We start from the raw sequence: 19587 nt of genomic DNA on the forward strand, positions 1-19587 counted from the left end.
CACGTCACTGCGTTGAGCCTCAACATGGATTGTGCGCAATGATTCGGCTAACTGCTGGCCTGCTGTGCAGTGAGACCGTATTGCTATATGAATTATATTATACATTTCCATAGTTTAGTTAGCTGAGGTATATAATGTCCAGTGTATTTTGTCAACAACTGTATGTGTGTAACGTATTTCTTGTGCTGAGCAATCATAAAACTGCTGCGAAGACACACTGTGTGAGGCTCGCAGTAACCCCGCCTCCTTGTGCCGGTTAACACTCCCGCCGCAGAATGCACCCCTTACGGGAGCGCCACACCAACCAAAGCCCACACCCAAACCCTCCACGTGAAAGACCGAATCCACCCAAAAAAAGTCACTTAACAAGAAGCCAAAAAGTGCAAAAACAACAATGCTCGCGCCGGAGGAGCCGCGAACGACCGCAGGGACACAACATTAGGTACACCTGCAGACTGCAGCACGGATTTCATATTTCATTCATTCACAACTCCTCCAACACGAACACCACTGTTTCCGCACTTATAAGTAAAGGTAAGACCATAATAACGTTTTTTTTTTATTAAATGCGCTTTTTTGTGTGCTACAGTTTGTATGTGTAAAGTTAAAGTTAAGTTAAAGTACCAATGATTGTCACACACACACTAGGTGTGGTGAAATGTGTCCTCTGCATTTGACCCATCCCTTGATCACCCCCTGGGAGGTGAGGGGAGCAGTGGGCAGCAGCGGCGCCGCGCCCGGGAATAATTTTTGGTGTTAACCCCCAATTCCAACCCTTGATGCTGAGTGCCAAGCAGGGAAGAATGCTGGTATGAGCTTTTAAACATAACCCGTTAACTGCTGCCAATCAAATGGTGAATAAGATACTCTTTAGGGTTAATATGTTTGTAAATCTGACTGTGATGAAGTCCGTGCCTCACCAGTCATGAACATCTCCGCACGTCACTGGTCTATGGGTAGGTCGTCTAAGTTTTAACAGAGGCCTACCTCCTATAAACTTTACCGTATTGACCTGACTGTAAGACAACTAGTGACAATTGCTCTAAGACTGAAAGGGAAGCTCAGCTTTCCCTGAAATGTCAAAAGAAATAAGTGGTCTATTATGTATGTACTTACATTTTTACATTTCACTTACTAAAATTGGTTTAGAATAAGCTACTTTTACGACAGCTGACAGGACTTCCTACATTCATTGTGGTAGCGTCACAGGGCATTAAACAGTGTTGAAGCTAAGCGTGTCAAAGTGCTTTAAAAAGTGTTAAAGCTAAGCGTCCATTGACTTCAATTGGGGAGCATAGAGTGGGTTGTTCCACTGCAGCCAATTTAGAGAGTCATTGGATAAATGTTCTGGTGGATCAAGTGCGGTACCCCTCCTCTGCAACGGTGGTCAAGTCATTTCCCACTTTGCCTCCCTATTCTCGGCTTGGGCTATTAGCCACTGCAGTCCAAGCTCGTTGGAGCTAGCTGAGGCTGAGTCACCAACACCCAGACACTTTTTCTCTGGCTAAAGCAGCTAGCCAGCCACCACAAGGCATGCACATGCTCTTCAAAGCGACAGAACCGACTCCACATCTTTTTGAAGCTCTAGCTTCGCCTACCTCACCACCCCAGCTTCTTGAAGCTCAGGTTCCAGCACCCCTGCTGCTCAAGGTTTTGGAGCCACCTATTCTAGCTCCTCACAGACTCAAAGCTCTGGCGCCACCTTTTGCTGCACCACGATAATATCAAGGTTGTGGAGCCACCGGTTCATGCTCCATGCTTGCTAAAGCCTCTGATTGGTCCAGTTCCTGTTCCACCTCTAGCTCTGCCGACAGTGGGTCCGATGCCACCTCCAGCTCTGCCTCTGGTGGGTCTGATGCCACCTCTAGTGGGTCCGCAGCATCTTGCTCGATCTCCAGCTCGACCTCGTGCTCGACTTGGGCGTAGACCTTCACGGCTGCTAGAACCCTGTCCCCACTCGCATCTGCCTCCTCGTCGGCCATGGATGTGGTCATTCTGTGGATGCCCGCCTCGCCAGATGCAACGCCGCCACCATCTGACAGTTCCCCAATGGCTTCGGGGACATATGGCCAAGTGACCCGCCACCTATTCCTTCCTCCAACCTCCCGTGACTTTGGACTTGTTCTGTTTTTTTGGGGACATCTAGAATCCATCTCTTAAGGAGGAGGTACTGTCATGACTTGTTGGCCGCAGGTCATATCTTTTTTTGAGTTTGTTGGTGTTTTTCTATGTTTGGTGGTTTAGTTCCTGTCGAGAGCTCTTATTTTGGTTGCTTCCTGTTTCCTGATCCTGTCCCTGAGCGCTGGCTGAACAATCAAGTCTATTTTAGTTCAGCCGTGGCTGCTTTCTGTTGTCGGGACATTGCACTTTTTGTATGCTACTACAGCATTCTGAGAAGTATACTTTGTAGCCGGTTTAGTTATTTTGTATTGCAGAGCCTTCCCTGCGCTCCAGAGCTTCCAAGCTGCTCTTTTCTTGTGTTTTGCCTGAGAAGAAATACATTTTTCCTACAGGCTGCCTCCTGCGGTTTTCTGCATATTGGGATCACGACTGCTATCACTTACTGTACATGCGAGCCACGCGTCACATGAATAAAAAGTGGGCTTGGCCTCAGCTGGCCTGGATGCTGCGCTTCCGCATGATGATTAGATGATCTGTGTGAGACTGAATCCGCTTTGATTAACAAGTTTCATTCCATTGTTGATATGGAAAATTTTACAATCCTCCAAATGATGTTTAGAGAGTAGCTAAAAAAAATAAGCTTCCCCTACATGAAAGACAAGCAGCCGCCACTGAATACAATCCTCAATAGAAGATGACCTCTTTCTTTCATTACCATTTTTGAAAAATCACAACATTAAATGCTGTTTAATGTCGGTAAAATGCATATTTTCTTAACTGCTCTACAGTTGTTTGATGACCCTTCTTCATTGTTTACCCGTGTCTTAAAATCAATATGAGCACTATTTTTCCAGCAGGTCTCTTTGTTACTGGCGAGTGCATTCATCTCGGTCACTGGTGTCTGTGAGTGACGGAAAAAAAATATTTTATTCTCACGCAATCAAATCTTGAGACTGAATAGCATAGAAAAATGCTGACGGCCGTGTCCGTGATAGCCCAATTTTGACAACCAATATGATGTCGGAGTAAAGTCTATATATTTTTTTCAGATAAAAATATCCTAATTTGCAAAAGTGATATGTACATTATACAAAAAATTTGATGTAAAAAAAAAAATGTTTTGAAAATAATGTGATGTTTTATCATTGCCACTGTTTTAAGTGACATTTCAACTCTTGACAGTCTAGTGGAGAAATAGGTTAATTAATTACTGCAATCAAAACCAAAATCACAAATGACAAAACTGTCATTCTTACTTGTGTGTGAAAATAAGTTCACCACTTTAAAACGTATTACATCTAGTACAGTGGTTCTTAACCTAGGTTCGATCGAACCCTAGGGGTTCGGTGAGTCGACCTCAGGGGTTCGGCGGAGGTCAAAACACACCCGACTCATCGTGTAAATACAAACTTCTCCCTATCGGCGTATTACGGATACGGCAACAGCAGACTGGTTTGCAGGTGTGTAGTTTGTTGTGAGTTTATGCACTGTGTTGGTTTTGTTGTTTGAACAAGCTGATGTTCATGCACGGTTCATTTTATGCACCAGTAAAACAACATGGTAACACTTTAGCATGGGGAACATATTCACCATTAATTAGTTGCTTATTAACATGCAAATTAGTAACATATTGGCTCTAAACTAGTCATTATTAAGTACTTATTAATGCCTTATTCGGCATGGCCTTATTATAACCCTAACCCTCTAACCCTGACCCTAACCCTAACCAAATAACTCTAAATTAAGTCTTTGTTACTTAGAATATGTTCCCCCATACTAAAGTGTTACCAAAAACATATAACTTTGTCTTAAATTTGAAAAAAAAACACATTTTATTTTTCACTAAAGAAGGGTTCGGTGAATGCGCATATGAAACTGGTGGGGTTCCGTACCTCCAACAAGGTTAAGAACCACTGATCCAGCAACATCACATGTATAGTTTTGTTCTGTTCTCCATTTTGTTTTTAACACCTGTTGATGGGACTGGTCCTTCTTCAGTAGTTAGTTGCAAAAAGCCAAAAAAGAAGCCAAAACATGCAGTTTGTCGTTGGTTCACTGTACTGTGGTGTGAAATCGATGTCATGGCATCATTACAATGCCTATATGGAGTGTGTTGATCACAAACTTGCAATAGTCAGACATGCTACCCTAGTTCCAATTAACATTTTAACCTCTTGCATTTAAAACATTGAAGCAATGGGAGAGAAAAATGTATTTGGGTTGACTGACAGCTGACTGCTATGGAAATGGATGGCATTTGCAAGAAACAGCTGGTAATATTTTCATTGAGTGTTTCCGCTCCAATGACATCATTCAAACATACTGAAAAGGCTTGAATGTGCTCGAAAGTGAGATGCAAGCAAGTGTGGCTGATTAATTGCACAGTTGCTGTCCTTTACACTTTCACTGTGTGGATTTGAAGCATGATAAAGCAACAAAATGCAATGGTTGTACTGTATAATGATTGTATTAAGAATAACTGGGGTGCTATTTGGGTGACCCCAAATCGCGAAGATGAGTGCCTTATTGTTATAGGTGGACCAGCCAGGACACCCACATTGTTTGAGATGTAAAATAAGGCAAATAAATCTGCACGTTATCATTAAAATGCGTGATTATTGTCGGCGCTTCATTCAGATTTAGCTCAAAATGTGTAACCCCTCTCTTGGATTTAGTAGACCATGTCTACACTAAGTCGTTTAACTCCTTAAACAAATAATTATTTAGCCTAAGCCCCGTTTCAGCCACACTAAACCAGCGTTTAAGGTTCCCCTCCTCGGACAAATTTTTACATGGGTAAGTCAGCCGTGTAATTCTTGAAACTCCGGCACTTAGCTTTGTATGGACTCATTGATCGTTTACAAAGTGAGTTCGGAGAGAAAGTGACGCCAGAAAGATCTCGCCAACACAGGAAGTGACGCCAGAAAGACCGCACCACAGTGAGTTTCATAACAACCGAAGTTAAAAAGATGAATGCGAGTCATCCAGACATGCCCGTGTTTCTCCTTCTTCTACATGTACAGACGCTTGTGGAAATCACACATGAATAAAGAAGGAAACACGCATATGCAGCTATTTCCGATACAACACTTCTCAGACGGCAAGAAAACTTTCGCAGCTGTGATTCTATTTACCGAAAAACTTCGTCCCTTCCTCCCATGGATGTGATACAGCCAGTGTGTGACTTAACAATAATGCTTTATTGATGGGACTGTGAAATGGCCAGGCAACGTGCGTGATGCCCGCATCTTCGCTAACTCCGCCATTAGCACGCAGCTGAAAGATGGAACCATCCCCTCGTGTCCCAAACAACTGCTGGAAGATGAAGATCCGCTCCCTTTTTTTTATTTTGGATGACCTAGCTTATCCCCTGATGCCATATCTCACGAAAGAATACCCCTACGGCGGAGTCAACCCACAACAATATATATATATATATATATATATATATATATATTAGGGCTTCAACTAACGATTCATTTGATAATCGATTAATCTGTTGATTATTACTTTGATTAATCGATTAATAATCGGATATAAGAGACAAACTACATTTCTATCCTTTCCAGTATTTTATTGCGAAAAAAACCCAGCATACTGGCACCATACTTATTTTGATTATTGTTTCTCAGCTGTTTCTACATGTTGCAATTTATAAATAAAGGTTTATTAAAAAATAAATAAATAAATACATTTAAAAAAATAAAATAAAATAAATTGCCTCTGCGCATGCGCATAGCATAGATCCAACGAATCGATGACTAAATTAATCGCCAACTATTTTTATAATCGATTGTAATCGATTTAATCGATTAGTTGTTGCAGCCCTAATATATATATATATATATATTTAGATCCCTAGATTAATTGTTGTAAAATGTTCTTTATCGCATTGTCTACTTTCTCATGTCGATTAAAGATTTGATTAATTTATGATGCCTCAGGTGTGATTAACTACAACAGGGCCCCACAGCACACTGTATTCTAGTTCATTGAAATACCACAACACTGGATATTGTTCAAGGAGGTACATTTTTCATTAAAAAAATTGCACAAAAAACACAGCAAACAAATGTAAAATGCACAGCAAACTATTTACAATATAGCTCTTTTAAATAACAACTTCACAGTGAAGTAAAGTCATCTACTGGAGAGGTTGGAGCAGTTGGACGCTCAGGTGGATTTTTTATATATTTTTATTTTTTATTTTCTCGCGCATGCGTACTAGGTTGCGTTGCGTCGGCGGACGGAGCGGGCGGGGGTCTTAAACGGTGGCATTGTTGTGTGTGGACACGGATAAGGTTAGGTGTGATTTACCCTTAGTGTAAACGGGGCCTTCAACCCTCAGGCTGCATTCAAAATTCAAACTGCTCACATTATTTCAAAATGAAGAGTGAGTTTTGAATTGCAACATGTAGTAATTAGTTTTCACATTTGTATGTAAATATTTGTTGTATTGTTACAAGAGTATTCCACCCAAAAAAAGCTGAACAAGTGGTAATGCAAGAGCTGCTAACACATTCCTTGCAAGCCTGTCGGATTAATTGACACAGACACCCATTTAGTGGATAGAAAGCCTTAAGTGGAAATGACACATCAATCCTTAATGAGTGCCCGAGCTTCTCTGCCACGTGTCGCTCAAGTTAGCGAAATATCTATTTACAAACCCAATAGAGTTTGTTTGTGTGTCCGCTGAGCTTCAGCGCGGACGGCTCTTTATTTAATCACGACAAAACAGTGCTTCTCGTGGGGAATTTGGAGCGAAATGGGCCTGAGATTGATAGCTGCTGCTGCTGCTAGGAATTCCTGAAATCTTAATGATATGTAATAAGCAAGCACTGTTTGCGCTGCAGCTTTGGAACAGCTGCAACATGCAATGAAATACCTAAAAGTACTGTAAAGCAGTGTTTCACCGCAGCTGTACCCAGTTGTAATACTCTTTTCCACCACTTGTGGCAATTGTGTTTGACGTTCTCTTCTATTGTTACCATCCAGCCATCCATTTCGGGGTCTCAGCTGCATTTGGGCGGAAGGCGGGGTACACCCTGGAAAAGTCGCCACCTCATCGCAGGGTCAACACAGATAGACAGACAACATTCCAGTGTTTACCACACATTCATTTATTTGTGGCGGCCCGCCACGAAAGAATTACGTCCGCCACAAATAAAAATAAAAATAAAATAAAAATTAAAAATGTTATTTTATTTTATTATTTATTTATTTTTTGTGTAGGATACTTCTCTTGTTGCCTTATTTGTATTTGACTTTATTAAATGTATTTATATTAGAAACACAACATGTGTATATAACAAAGGGTGCAAAGTCTGCAGGCAGTAGGAAACACATGGTTAAGTTAAGTTACCCCGACTTAAACAAGTTGAAAAACTTATTCGGGTGTTACCATTTAGTGGTCAATTGTACGGAATATGTACTTCACTGTGCAACCTACTAATAAAAGTCTCAATCAATCAATCAATCAATCAAGTGTAGGGAGTAAAACTGATGGCAGTCTAAAGTTCAAGATTTTTGGAGCTCTTTGTTCAGTGGATCAGATGTTTGATGAAGCTCTGTGTCTATCTACCACCACTACTGTTTTCTGTTTATTTGTTACTGACTGTGGCAGGACACCTCTGCCTCTGTTTCACTTTATGTTGCTGGTAAATAATATGGTTGTAGTAGTAGGCTAAAGTTAAATTATATAGTATGCACTAATTAAAGGGCAGAGCTTTGAGACATTTTAGCTTTTATATTTTATAAGATATATTTTTTGTAAGAACCACAATTAATAAATATATTTCAGTGAATAACTTATTGTTCAAATCTGTATATAAATATGTACATAAAGTGTTGTAATTATATTGTAAAATGGATGGATGGATGGACGTTTAAAACAAAACTGTTATTATTAATTAGTAAGAATACATTTTTTGAGCCTTTTTAGAGAAAATCAAATCATTGTAGTAAATTATGCAAATTACTCGATGATGTCATGGTGACCACGCCCATAGCCACGCACCCACCTCCACAGGTATCTAGGCAGTTTATGGGAAACACTGCATTCACACTCACATTCATACACTAGGGCCAATTTAGTGTTGCCAATCAACCTATCCCCAGGTGCATGTCTCTGGAGGTGGGAGGAAGCCGGAGTACCCGGAGGGAACCCACACAGTCACGGGTAGAACATGCAAACTCCACACAGAAAGACCCCCAGCCTGGGAATTGAACCCAGTACATTGTTTGAGTTAATCCATTCCATAATTTACTTCCACATACAGATATACTGAAGGTCTTAAGTGTTGTACGTGCGTCAAAACAAATTTAAATTACATTTGTCTCTAAGATTATATTTCTCCTCTTTTGTTGAGAAGAATTGTTGTATATTCTTGGGTAGCAGATTGTTGTTTGCTTTGTGCATAATTTTAGCTGTTTGCAAATTCCCTATGTCATGGAATTTCAGTATTTTCGATTCAATGGATAAAGGGTTTGAATGTTCTCTATATCAAATCCTTTATTCATTGAATTAAATTATTCATTAAAGAGTTAAAGTCAGAGAGAAGTTTTCTAAGCACAAAAATTATGACTAAAGTGGTAGAGCTGTATTTTAATCTGCACTTTAACTTTAGTTTAGCTTATTCAAGACATAAATATATTTTAAAAAAATTAAATTAAGGTAGATTTTTATTCAATTTATTTTAGCACTTCATAATTGTATGTACATTTATTTGTCATCAGTTTTATGAGTCCCTTATTTTGCAGTATATTTGATTAGTATTTGTTTTGTAATCAGCCTGACCTAAGCCTTATTAATAATCTTTGTGATTAACACAGGCCTCCATAACATTAGACAAGGTTTGTCCTGTTAAACTGTAAGTAAGTTGGATATAATTATTGAATATGATTGAAATCAAGAGTAAGGTTACTGTTTCAGTGTTATTTGTACTGGAATAGTTTGGCCCCACTGTCAAAAAGGTTAAAAAAAAACTCTGCTGTAATATAAACCCCAGTCTTAACTCACTGTTCTTTTTCATGCAGATCTACACACGCTACGGAAAATGCTACACTTTCAACTCGGGATTAGACGGCAACCCTCTGTTGACCACGCTGAAAGGAGGCACGGGGAACGGCCTGGAGATCATGCTGGACATTCAGCAAGATGAATACTTACCTGTGTGGGGGGATACAGGTTAGTGAAACTCTTTTTTTAAACATATGTAAAGATTGTCAGTGTCCTTATTTTTTTTTACCCTGGAAATCATCACAACACATGTCACAGGTGTACAACTTTTTTTTTACAACATACAGTAGACCATCCAAACCTAGGAAAGGATGTCAAGTAAATTACAGTAGTGCCTCAATTTACAAGCTTTATTGGTTCTGACGCATCGCCAATCAACGTTGCCCATTGAAATCAATTGAAATAAATGTATTCGGTGCTTTCCCCCACACTAAAACAGCACCATTTTTACATTCTTTTAAAAAGAAAAAACACACTTTTAGATAATATTGTATAAAAACAATACAATAGAATGTAGTATGAACAACTACAGTGGTTTTATGAAGTAATATAATAATATACAGCATTTACCTTGGAGAGTAGACTTCCTTCCAGCTGCTTCTCAGTCAAAAGCACCATCAGCAGCTTATCCCTATTTTCATGGATAATTGTCCACTGTTTACATATTATTTTAACATTCTTGGTTGGCGTCACAGACTCATTCTGCTTCAGTACGGTGCAGACTAGCAGTGAAACACTCCAACTGCTTCGCCAAGTTGGCTACACATAGATAGATAGATAGATAGATAGATACATAGATAGATAGATAGATAGATAGATAGATAGATAGATAGATAGATAGATAGATAGATAGATAGATAGTACTTTATTGATTCCTTCAGGAAAGTTCCCTCAGGAAAATTTTAATTCCAGCAGCAGTGTACAGAATTGAGATCGAATTTTTAAAAAAGTAAATAATGGGGGTAGAAATGGAAATAAAATAGAAAATATAACAATAAAAATAAAAATAAACAATAAGAATAAAAATATAACAGTAAAAATAAGAATATAACAAGAGAAACTAGGCAGTAGTGACCATGTTATGAAAATGTATTGCACTGTTATTGCACTGTTTTTTGTTGCAGTTTATTTCAGTATTATTATTGCTGTCATCCTAGTACCCCCCACACATGTTTTTGATGATGTATTTCTTTAATTAAATTACTATTATTCACTTCTCCTCAGCACTGTCCTTCACACTCACTTTCTTCCTTCCCATGCTTGGAAAAGTAATCACATACTTTTGCTATAAGCTAATGCTACCAGACCGCATCTTACGGGGTTCTATGTGACATTTGCTTTTCCAACTAATGGTGGGGGTGCTTGTAACTCCAATTTTGCTTGCAATTTAAGCATAACAATCAGCTGGGAGACAGCTTTTATCTCAAAACACTCGTAACTTGGGACACTCTTAAGTTGAGGTAGCACTGTAATTAATTCCTGCTTTAAACTGTCGCATAAAACCTTGAATAACGCACAGGCAATGTCTTAAAGAAGCATTTTAGCATACCTCGCTGTCATACAAAGTATAAATACACTCTCTTATTACATATTAAAACTAAAATAAAATACAACTCCTCACCTTTGGACGTCACCTAAGAACAGACACACAATCAAAAGGGAGGGAACAGGGTGGTTTTTGCAGAGTCCGATCATTTTAGAGGTATTACCGTCACAAGAGTATAACAAGTTACTAACAAACACTGTATAATATAACTAAAATAAAGTACAACTACCGTATTTTTCGGAGTATAAGTCGCACCGGAGTATAAGTCGCACCTGCCAAAAATGCATAATAAAGAAGGAAAAAAACATGTATAAGTCGCACTGGAGTATAAGTCGCATTTTTTGGGGAAATGTATTTGATAAAACCCAACACCAAGAATAGACATTTGAAAGGCAATTTAAAATAAATAAAGAATAGTGAACAACAGGCTGAATAAGTGTATGTTATATGATGCATAAATAACCAACTGAGAACGTGCCCGGTATGTTAACGTAACATATTATGGTAAGAGTCATTCAAATAACTATAACATATAGAACATGCTATACGTTTACCAAACAATCTGTCACTCCTAATCGCTAAATCCCATGATATCTTATACGTCTAGTCTCTTACGTGAATGAGCTAAATAATATTATTTGATATTTTACGGTAATGTGTTAATAATTTCACACATAAATCGCTCCTGAGTATAAGTCGCACCCCCAGCCATACTATGAAAAAAACTGCGACTTATAGTCCGAAAAATACAGTACTCCCCTTTTGGAATTTGGACTGATGGATAATCATATAGTGGGGCCCCAGGTTTTAAGTAGTCTAGGCCCAATTATAACCAATGGATTTTTCTGGGCTTGCCCAAACTAAACTGAAGTTAGCCAGTCTATAATGAAACTATAATACAGTAAAACTCCTCTATTACTAAAGACGCCTAAAAAAAACATTGCAATATTGTCATCCAGTAGTGTTTTATAGCTATTACTGGAATCAGTAAGTGTTGTGTTGATGCTACTTGGTAAAATAAATGTGTATTATGTCACTAATATTTAATTATAACCATTTCTGGTGTAGTCTAGATTCACCCCATTCCTTGAAGGTGTATTTTGACTGAGAAGGTTATATTTGATTAGCCTTGTGTATTTTCTACCTGGGGGTATAAACTGTCCTAGCCTCACTTACATACTGGCTATAAAACAGCCTAGGCTATAATAAAATATAAAGACAATATAACATACATCCATAAACGTGGATGCACATGAAAAAGTGCAATTTATTTGTCTGTACAGTAATCTATTTATTTATATCTGCACCTTATTGCTCTTTTATCCTGCACTACAACGAGCTAATGCAAAGAAATGTCGTTCTTATCTGTACTGTAAAGTTCAAATTTGAATGACAATAAAAGGAAGTCTAAATCTAATAACCCCCGGGGGAACTCCTATTCTATGGTTATCATTACACTTTTCTCTTTGCTAGCACTGGCACCCTTTTGTTTTGGCATCACAATGACAGAAAACCAAAAGCCAAACATGCTCAGTGGGCTGACTTCACAAAGTCAACCCACTTTTAGAGGTTCCACTGTATTCTCAGAAGTTAACAGCTTCACATAAAGTTTCATGAAATTTGCAAGTCAAAAGAACTATCCTCAAAACAGTCTATAAATAATGCAATATTCAGTTTTTGCATTTATTGAGCACTTCCTACACACTCCTCAACTGCATGTCATCAATCTAACGTGTGATATTGCCTCCCAGCATGATGTTCTGCTGCACTCAGCATCCCTGCCAATGGAAGCAGTGTGGGAGTGAAAAAAAAATCCCCATCCTCTAAATGAAAACCAAAAAACCCTGTTTTCACACACATCTGTGGCGTGCTGTATCTACAGACGAGACCTCCTACGAAGCGGGAATCAAGGTTCAGATCCACAGCCAGGATGAGCCGCCCTTCATTGACCAGCTGGGATTTGGCGTGGCCCCTGGTTTTCAAACTTTTGTGTCATGTCAGCAGCAACTGGTACTTGAGCATTCCCGCCTCCCCTCATAACCATCCGCCTTTACCTTGTGTTTTGCGCCACAAAATCCTCGCCAGTCAGTGGAAGGAGCAAAATCTTTCAGGAAATGTAAAGTTAGCATCTGCTCTCCTCCTTTTTAGTGATGGGAAGTTTGGCTCTTTTTCAGCTCGGCTCTCTGGAGAAAGTCGGCTTGTTCGGTTCCCTATTCAGTTGTTTTTGGTTGGGGTCAGATTATGATTTTGTTTTTTCTACAGGTTAAACACTTCCTTGTGGTCTACATAATAATGGTGGTTATTTTCTCCAAATCTTGCATAGATTATGTTTTACAGACCATTTTGTAGTTTTTAGCGAGTCTACTGACAGATATAAGTTAGAACTAATTGCTACTTGTATTATAAATGGCAACAGCAGAGGATGCATGTGCATGTATGAGCCAGTCTACCCCACAACAACAGGCTAGAGAAAAAGAGGGAATTTATTGACGCTGACGTCACACTTTGGGGAAAAAAACTCACAAGTTGGGCTCGTTGGGAGAAAGTATGAAGGGAGGCAAGATTGTTTTATAAACATCATGTCTCCATGGTTTGATTTTAATTTTTTGGTATTAATGTAAATCCCAAATACACAAAACAGGTACAGGCAAGGAAGGTTGGTTTTGCCTAATAGGTCCTCTTTGAAAGAATGTATTACTAACAATAATATAAAGTTATGAGATAAAATAATTACTAATTACTTGTACTGTAAATTTGTTGATTTTGTGCCTTTATTTATTAATGCTATGCAGTGCTAAAAAAAATAATTCTAACATACAAAAACAAACATAATGATTGTAATCTACACTACCGTTCAAAAGTTTGGGGTCACATTTAAATGTCCTTATTTTTGAAGGAAAAGCACTTTAAACTAGTCTTAACTTTAAAGAAATACACTCTATACATTGCTAATGTGGTAAATGACTATTCTAGCTGCAAATGTCTGTTTTTTGGTGCAATATCTACATAGGTGTATAGAGGCCCATTTCCAGCGACTATCACTCCAGTGTTCTAATGGTACAATGTGTTTGCTCATTGGCTCAGAAGGCTAATTGATGATTAGAAAACCCTTGTGCAATCATGTTCACACATCTGAAAACAGTTTAGCTCGTTACAGAAGCTACAAAACTGACCTTCCTTTGAGCAGATTGAGTTTCTGGAGCATCACATTTGTGGGGTCAATTAAACGCTCAAAATGGCCAGAAAAAGATAACTTTTATCTGAAACTCGACAGTCTATTCTTGTTCTTAGAAATGAAAGTTATTCCACAAAATTGTTTGGGTGACCCCAAACTTTTGAACGGTAGTGTACATTTGAAACACTTCCTTGTGTTCCAAATTATATGTATTGGATATGCTATGGTGTAAATTTTGCATACATTTTGCTCCACAGGCACTTTTACAACCCATTTTTTGAGTTTGTTTGTGGAGGTGTTCCCAGATTGCAAACTCCAAAAGTATCATAATTTAACTTTTAAATATGTACACTGTATAAATATATATCTTGACGTTGTCACCGCTATTATTAAAGTCTGTTTGATTCGGGACAACAACGGCAGTGCAAAACAAATATAGTGCAGCATAGAAAAGCCCAGAAGTCACACACTTGCTGACATACACAGCACAATAATCCAACACCAGCAAGGAGCAACAGGTGACACTAAATATGCTAGATCAGTGATTCTCAAACTGGTGATTCTCATGGGCTCCACCTAGCGGTACACCAAAAAAATCACTTGATTAAAGTAGAGTTTTATTTTCCTATATTCAAACACAGTGTTACTGTTCAAACTGTGTGTAATGTTACAGTGGCCAACAATATTAAATATATTTGTTAAATAAAACCGCTGCTTTGTTTTTAATGAATACTTAGGCCTACTATGCTACTGTATTTTAATGTTGGTCATTATGGTGGTACTTGGCGAGCCAAGTTTTTTCTGAGGTGGTTTGAGAACCACTGGGCTAGATTAACTAATGGAAAACAGGTGTACTGACAGGAAATAGACTCAAATGATGTGGATGGTTACCTGAAAAGACTTTAGATAAGTCTGTTCCCAAATTTTGAATAAATAAATGACGTGCAATCAAGTGAAACATTTATAAAATATTCCCTTTTAAATTACCGGCATCTTTTTTTAAAGTCAGTTGGAATTATGCAAGCAAGTACAGTCATTTACTGCGGTTAATGGAGATTAATTCAAATGTAAGAGTGTGATCAAGCTGATAAAAACAATATGAATAAAAACCGATAAATACAGATTATGTTATACAGCAGCTAGATTAAAGCTATTATACGTGATAGGTAATACATTGTGAATTCAAGACCAAATTATATGGAAAGGCTTTACAGTTTGTATCTCTATTTTTGGTGTTTACTCTTTTATTGGAGTGTTGGTGAAGAAGACAAAAAAAGAAATGGAAGCTCTCTATGTGGTCAGCAAGACTGGAGGATCAAAAGCATCTTTTCCCACAGAAAAAAAATACTTTGCAAAAGCTTTTCGAGCTGCTTTAATGAGCAGTGTTCCTAAAATAGTCTCTTGGCGTCAGCATGCAGCCGAAAGCACGTAGTGCTTGGAGATGTTTGCGTCAGACTTGATAGACTTTTATGTTTTACATTGCCTTTGACCATCAAACTGCTCATTGGAGCCAATTAATGTCATTTTTCAGTTTGTGAAAGATGGACAAATGTTCCTCCACAAATGACAAAGGCTGTCCGTCAGGTGGCGATTACTGACAGTACAATTGATTAAGAGCAGGTTTATTTGTGTAATGGCCCGTAGGCTCATTAGCATCCCCCCTGTGTTAATCAGTCAATGTGAAAGGAGGCCTTCTCAAGTGCATAGATTTTGCTCCTGAACATAACTGTCTGGACGAAATCAGGATGCATGAAATCCAACCAGCTTTCTTTTGTTTAAGCAGAATAACATGGGATGACTGAGGCAGACACCTGGACACCACAAGATGGACACATTTCTAACGTGTTCTTCACTGTTATAATTCAGCCATTTGCAGGAACACGTGCACTGTTTATCACCCTGAAGTGTTTCCAGCCAGCAGAGGCACACATGGTAGTGTCATTTTTAATCGTGACAGCAGCAAGATGTGCTTACACCTTAAAAGATGCTCCAGATTCATTAAGTTGTCATTAATGCGAGAACATGGACATGGCTCGGAATGGAAAAAAAAACGATGGATGAAGATGAAGCAGCTTCATTTCTTGTCATAAGAATTGTAAAGCGAGACGTGAAGTCCACGTCACCTTGTCCAACAGTTATTTATTTGACAGACGAAGTCAATTGATGTACGACTTCACTAATTAGTAAAGTACAAATAGTCTTTAGGAGATTGTTCCTGTGTTAATTTAGTAGGAATTTGTACACAAAATGCCTGGTTTTTGATGGGATTTTAAAAATATACATTTTATAATAATACTGAGCCTGAAATCAAGTATACACCTTTTTTTTTCAAGCTGATACCCATAATTTCTTGCTTCGCAAGACCGATACAATAATCAATAACTAGTGTTGTCCCGATACCAATATTTTGGTACCGGTACCAAAATTATTTTGATACTTGTCTGTACTTTTCTAAATAAAGGGCACCACAAAAAATTGCATTATTGGCTTTATTTTAACCAAAAATCCTACGGTACATTAAACATATGTTTCTTATTGCAAGTTTGTCCTTAAATAGAATAGTTAACATACAAGACAACTTGTCTTTTAGTAGTAAGCAAGCAAACAAAGTCTCCTAATTTAGCTGCTGACATATGCAGTAACATATCGTGTCATTTTCCATTCTATTATTTTGTCAAAATTATTAAGGACAAGTGGTAGAAAATGAATTATTAATCTATTTCTTCATTTACTGTTAATAACGGCTTACTTTCTCTTTTAACATGTTCTATCTACACTTTTGTTAAAATGTAGTAATCACCTATTCTTCTGTTGTTTGATACTTTACATTAGTTTTGGATGATACCACAAATTTGGGTATCAATCCGAGACCAAGTCGTTACTGGATCATACATTGGTCATATTCAAAGTCCTCATGTGTCCAGGGACATATTTCCTGAGTTTATAAACATAATATATTTTTATTTTATTTTTTTTAGACGAAAGAAGATGTTGAGATTGTCAAAAAAATATCAATGTAATCGTTGTAGTATCGTCTAGATACGCTACTGTACTTGGTATCATTACAGTGGATGTCAGGTGTAGATCCACCAATGACGTTTGTTTACATTGTGACGCCGGTGAGCTACGGTGTGTAGTGAAGCATGTTTAGCTATTCCTCGTCCTGCAGGGATGATACTTGTAAGAAACTTACTTTATTTGTCGCCATGGAGGTGAGGATTAGTGATTTAGAAGTAGCTAAATCACTGCCGACTGGGGCTGGACTTTAGCTGTTAGCTAGCTAGCCATGTCTTAAAGCACCTCTTCCGGTAGGCTTTTCAGTGTTATAACTTCACCTTTATCGTTAGTTTTTAAGCCAAAATGTGTCCGTTCTCCCTTTTCTGTCTACAGACTGTGTCTGTTTTTAAGTACTCCATGATTGTGTGCTGCCAAACATGCTCGTCTGGGGGGGGGGGTGTTGATTGGCGGACCGGTACTTTTCAGAGGCGGTATAGTACAGAAAATGATTCATTAGTATCGCGGTACTATAGTAATACAGGTAAACCGTAAAACCCTACCGATAACGTTTTCATTATTTCTTGTTTTATTTTTTAAATTTTTTATTAATCAGTCCAACAAAATAATACACAATAATACCATAATAATACAATTCCAATTCCAAAACCAAACCCGGCCCAGCAACATTCAAAATAGCAATCAACAGAGCAATTGAGAGGACACACAAACATGACACAAAACAATCCAAAAGTAGTCAAACAAAAATGAATAATATCAACAACAGTATCAATATTGATAAGAATTCCAACATAGCAGTGATTAGAAATCCCTCATTTACTTGATCATCACAGCCATTTATAAAAAATAAAATAAAAACATTTAAAAAATGAACAATAGTGTCACAGTGACTTACACTTGCATTGCATCTCATAAGCTTGACAACACACTGTGTCCAATATTTTCCACAAAGATAAAATAAGTCATATTTTAGGTTCATTTAATAGTTAAAACTAATTTAAATAATGGATCCCATATTCCAATATAAGACTCATTATTATTATACAAACATTAAAGGTGTGTATCACATTTTGTGGTGATTTGGCTAAACACCTTCAAGTTTACTGTAGGTGTTTTGTGCAGTGCTTGGGAGAAATTTCAAGTCAGTCCAATTCATAGGGGTCAAATTGGAGGTTTTAATGACAGCATTGATCTGAAAATACATGTTTTGACACGTGTGTCGCGGTGTGGGAGTAGAAGAGTTAGTTTATGCAAATACAAAATCCAGTCCAACAAATGTGGATTTAAAAAAATGGTTTTGTGCAAATTCTTACTAATTCTCATGAGACATGTCTATATGAATCATTGTTACACAAAGTATTTAATTATAGTAAATACAATGTTCACTTATGTATGCAGTATCTCTCAAGGTGTGAAGTTGCTTTGAGGTCGAGCAGAGAAAAATGGCTGACAGTACAGAGCGCTGTTTTGTTTTTTGAGTGGCTCGCCAACCACAGGCCTTTTTTTTTTTTCATCTGTTGTCTTGCTCTTGAACATCTTTGTGTGAATGATGTCGCCCAGATGAGACGTCCTATGAGGCCGGCATAAAGGTACAGCTTCACGCTCAGTCAGAGCCTCCTTTCCCACACGAGCTGGGCTTCGGCGTGGCCCCGGGCTTCCAAACCTTTGTCTCCACCCAAGAGCAGAGGGTAGCGTATGTTTTGCCTGGGCTTGCTGCATGCGTCAAGTCTCATCCGTCGGTGCCCCCCTGCGGAGCGAAGCTATCATGTGGGTGTGGCAATCGTCTTTTCTGGTGTTCCCTGTTTAATCAATGGACATCCGTTAAGGACATTCCAGCTTGAGCCATTCATCCTGGCTGGCGTTACATTTGTTATGTTTTTATGTGTCTTCTTATCTTTGGTCCACTATCCTGCCCCCTTAAACGTCTTCCAGGAGCACCGGGCCATGCTGCCGGTCATTTGCTTTTACTCCCCATAATGATTCTGGCATCAGTTCAAAGTCTACCCGCGTATGTAGAGCAGCTATCCTGGGTAGAACTAGTGATTGGTAATGAATCTTAATGTTATGCAAAACCTCTAGTTAGCAGTAAATACTATATATATATATATATATATATATATATATATATATATATATATATATATATATATATATATATATATATATATATATATATATATATATATATATATATATATATATATATATATATATATATATATATAAAATAATGATAAATGGGTTATACTTGTATAGCGCTTTTCTACCTTCAAGGTACTCAAAGCGCTTTGACAGTATTTCCACATTCACCCATTCACACACGCATTCACACACTGATGGCGGGAGCTGCCATGCAAGGCGCTAACCAGCAGCCATCAGGAGCAAGGGTGAAGTGTCTTGCCCAAGGACACAACGGACGTGACTAGGATGGTAGAAGGTGGGGATTGAACCCCAGTAACCAGCAACCCTCCGATTGCTGGCACGGCCACTCTACCAACTTCACCACGCCGTCCCTATATGTTATGCAAAACCTCTAGTTAGCAGTAAATACTATATATATATATATATATATATATATATATATATATATATATATATATATATATATATATATATATATATATATATATATATATATATATATATTAGTATTTACTGCTAACTAGAGGTTTTGTATATATATATATATATATATATATATATTAATATATA

At 38.0% G+C, this 19587-nt stretch overlaps 1 protein-coding gene across 1 annotated transcript in view; it reads left to right on the forward strand.

The window, feature by feature from the left end:
- LOC133631227 (acid-sensing ion channel 1C-like) overlaps positions 1–19587 on the forward strand; it is a 59308-nt gene that overhangs the window by 2863 nt on the left and 36858 nt on the right. Inside the window, exons 2-3 of the mRNA XM_062023385.1 lie at positions 9157–9307; positions 12568–12695. Of these exons, the coding sequence (XP_061879369.1) occupies positions 9157–9307; positions 12568–12695 (279 nt within the window). The remainder of the gene's footprint in view (positions 1–9156; positions 9308–12567; positions 12696–19587) is intronic.

Source organism: Entelurus aequoreus, linkage group LG16 (assembly GCF_033978785.1).
Source record: "Entelurus aequoreus isolate RoL-2023_Sb linkage group LG16, RoL_Eaeq_v1.1, whole genome shotgun sequence".
NCBI classification, from domain to species: domain Eukaryota; kingdom Metazoa; phylum Chordata; class Actinopteri; order Syngnathiformes; family Syngnathidae; genus Entelurus; species Entelurus aequoreus.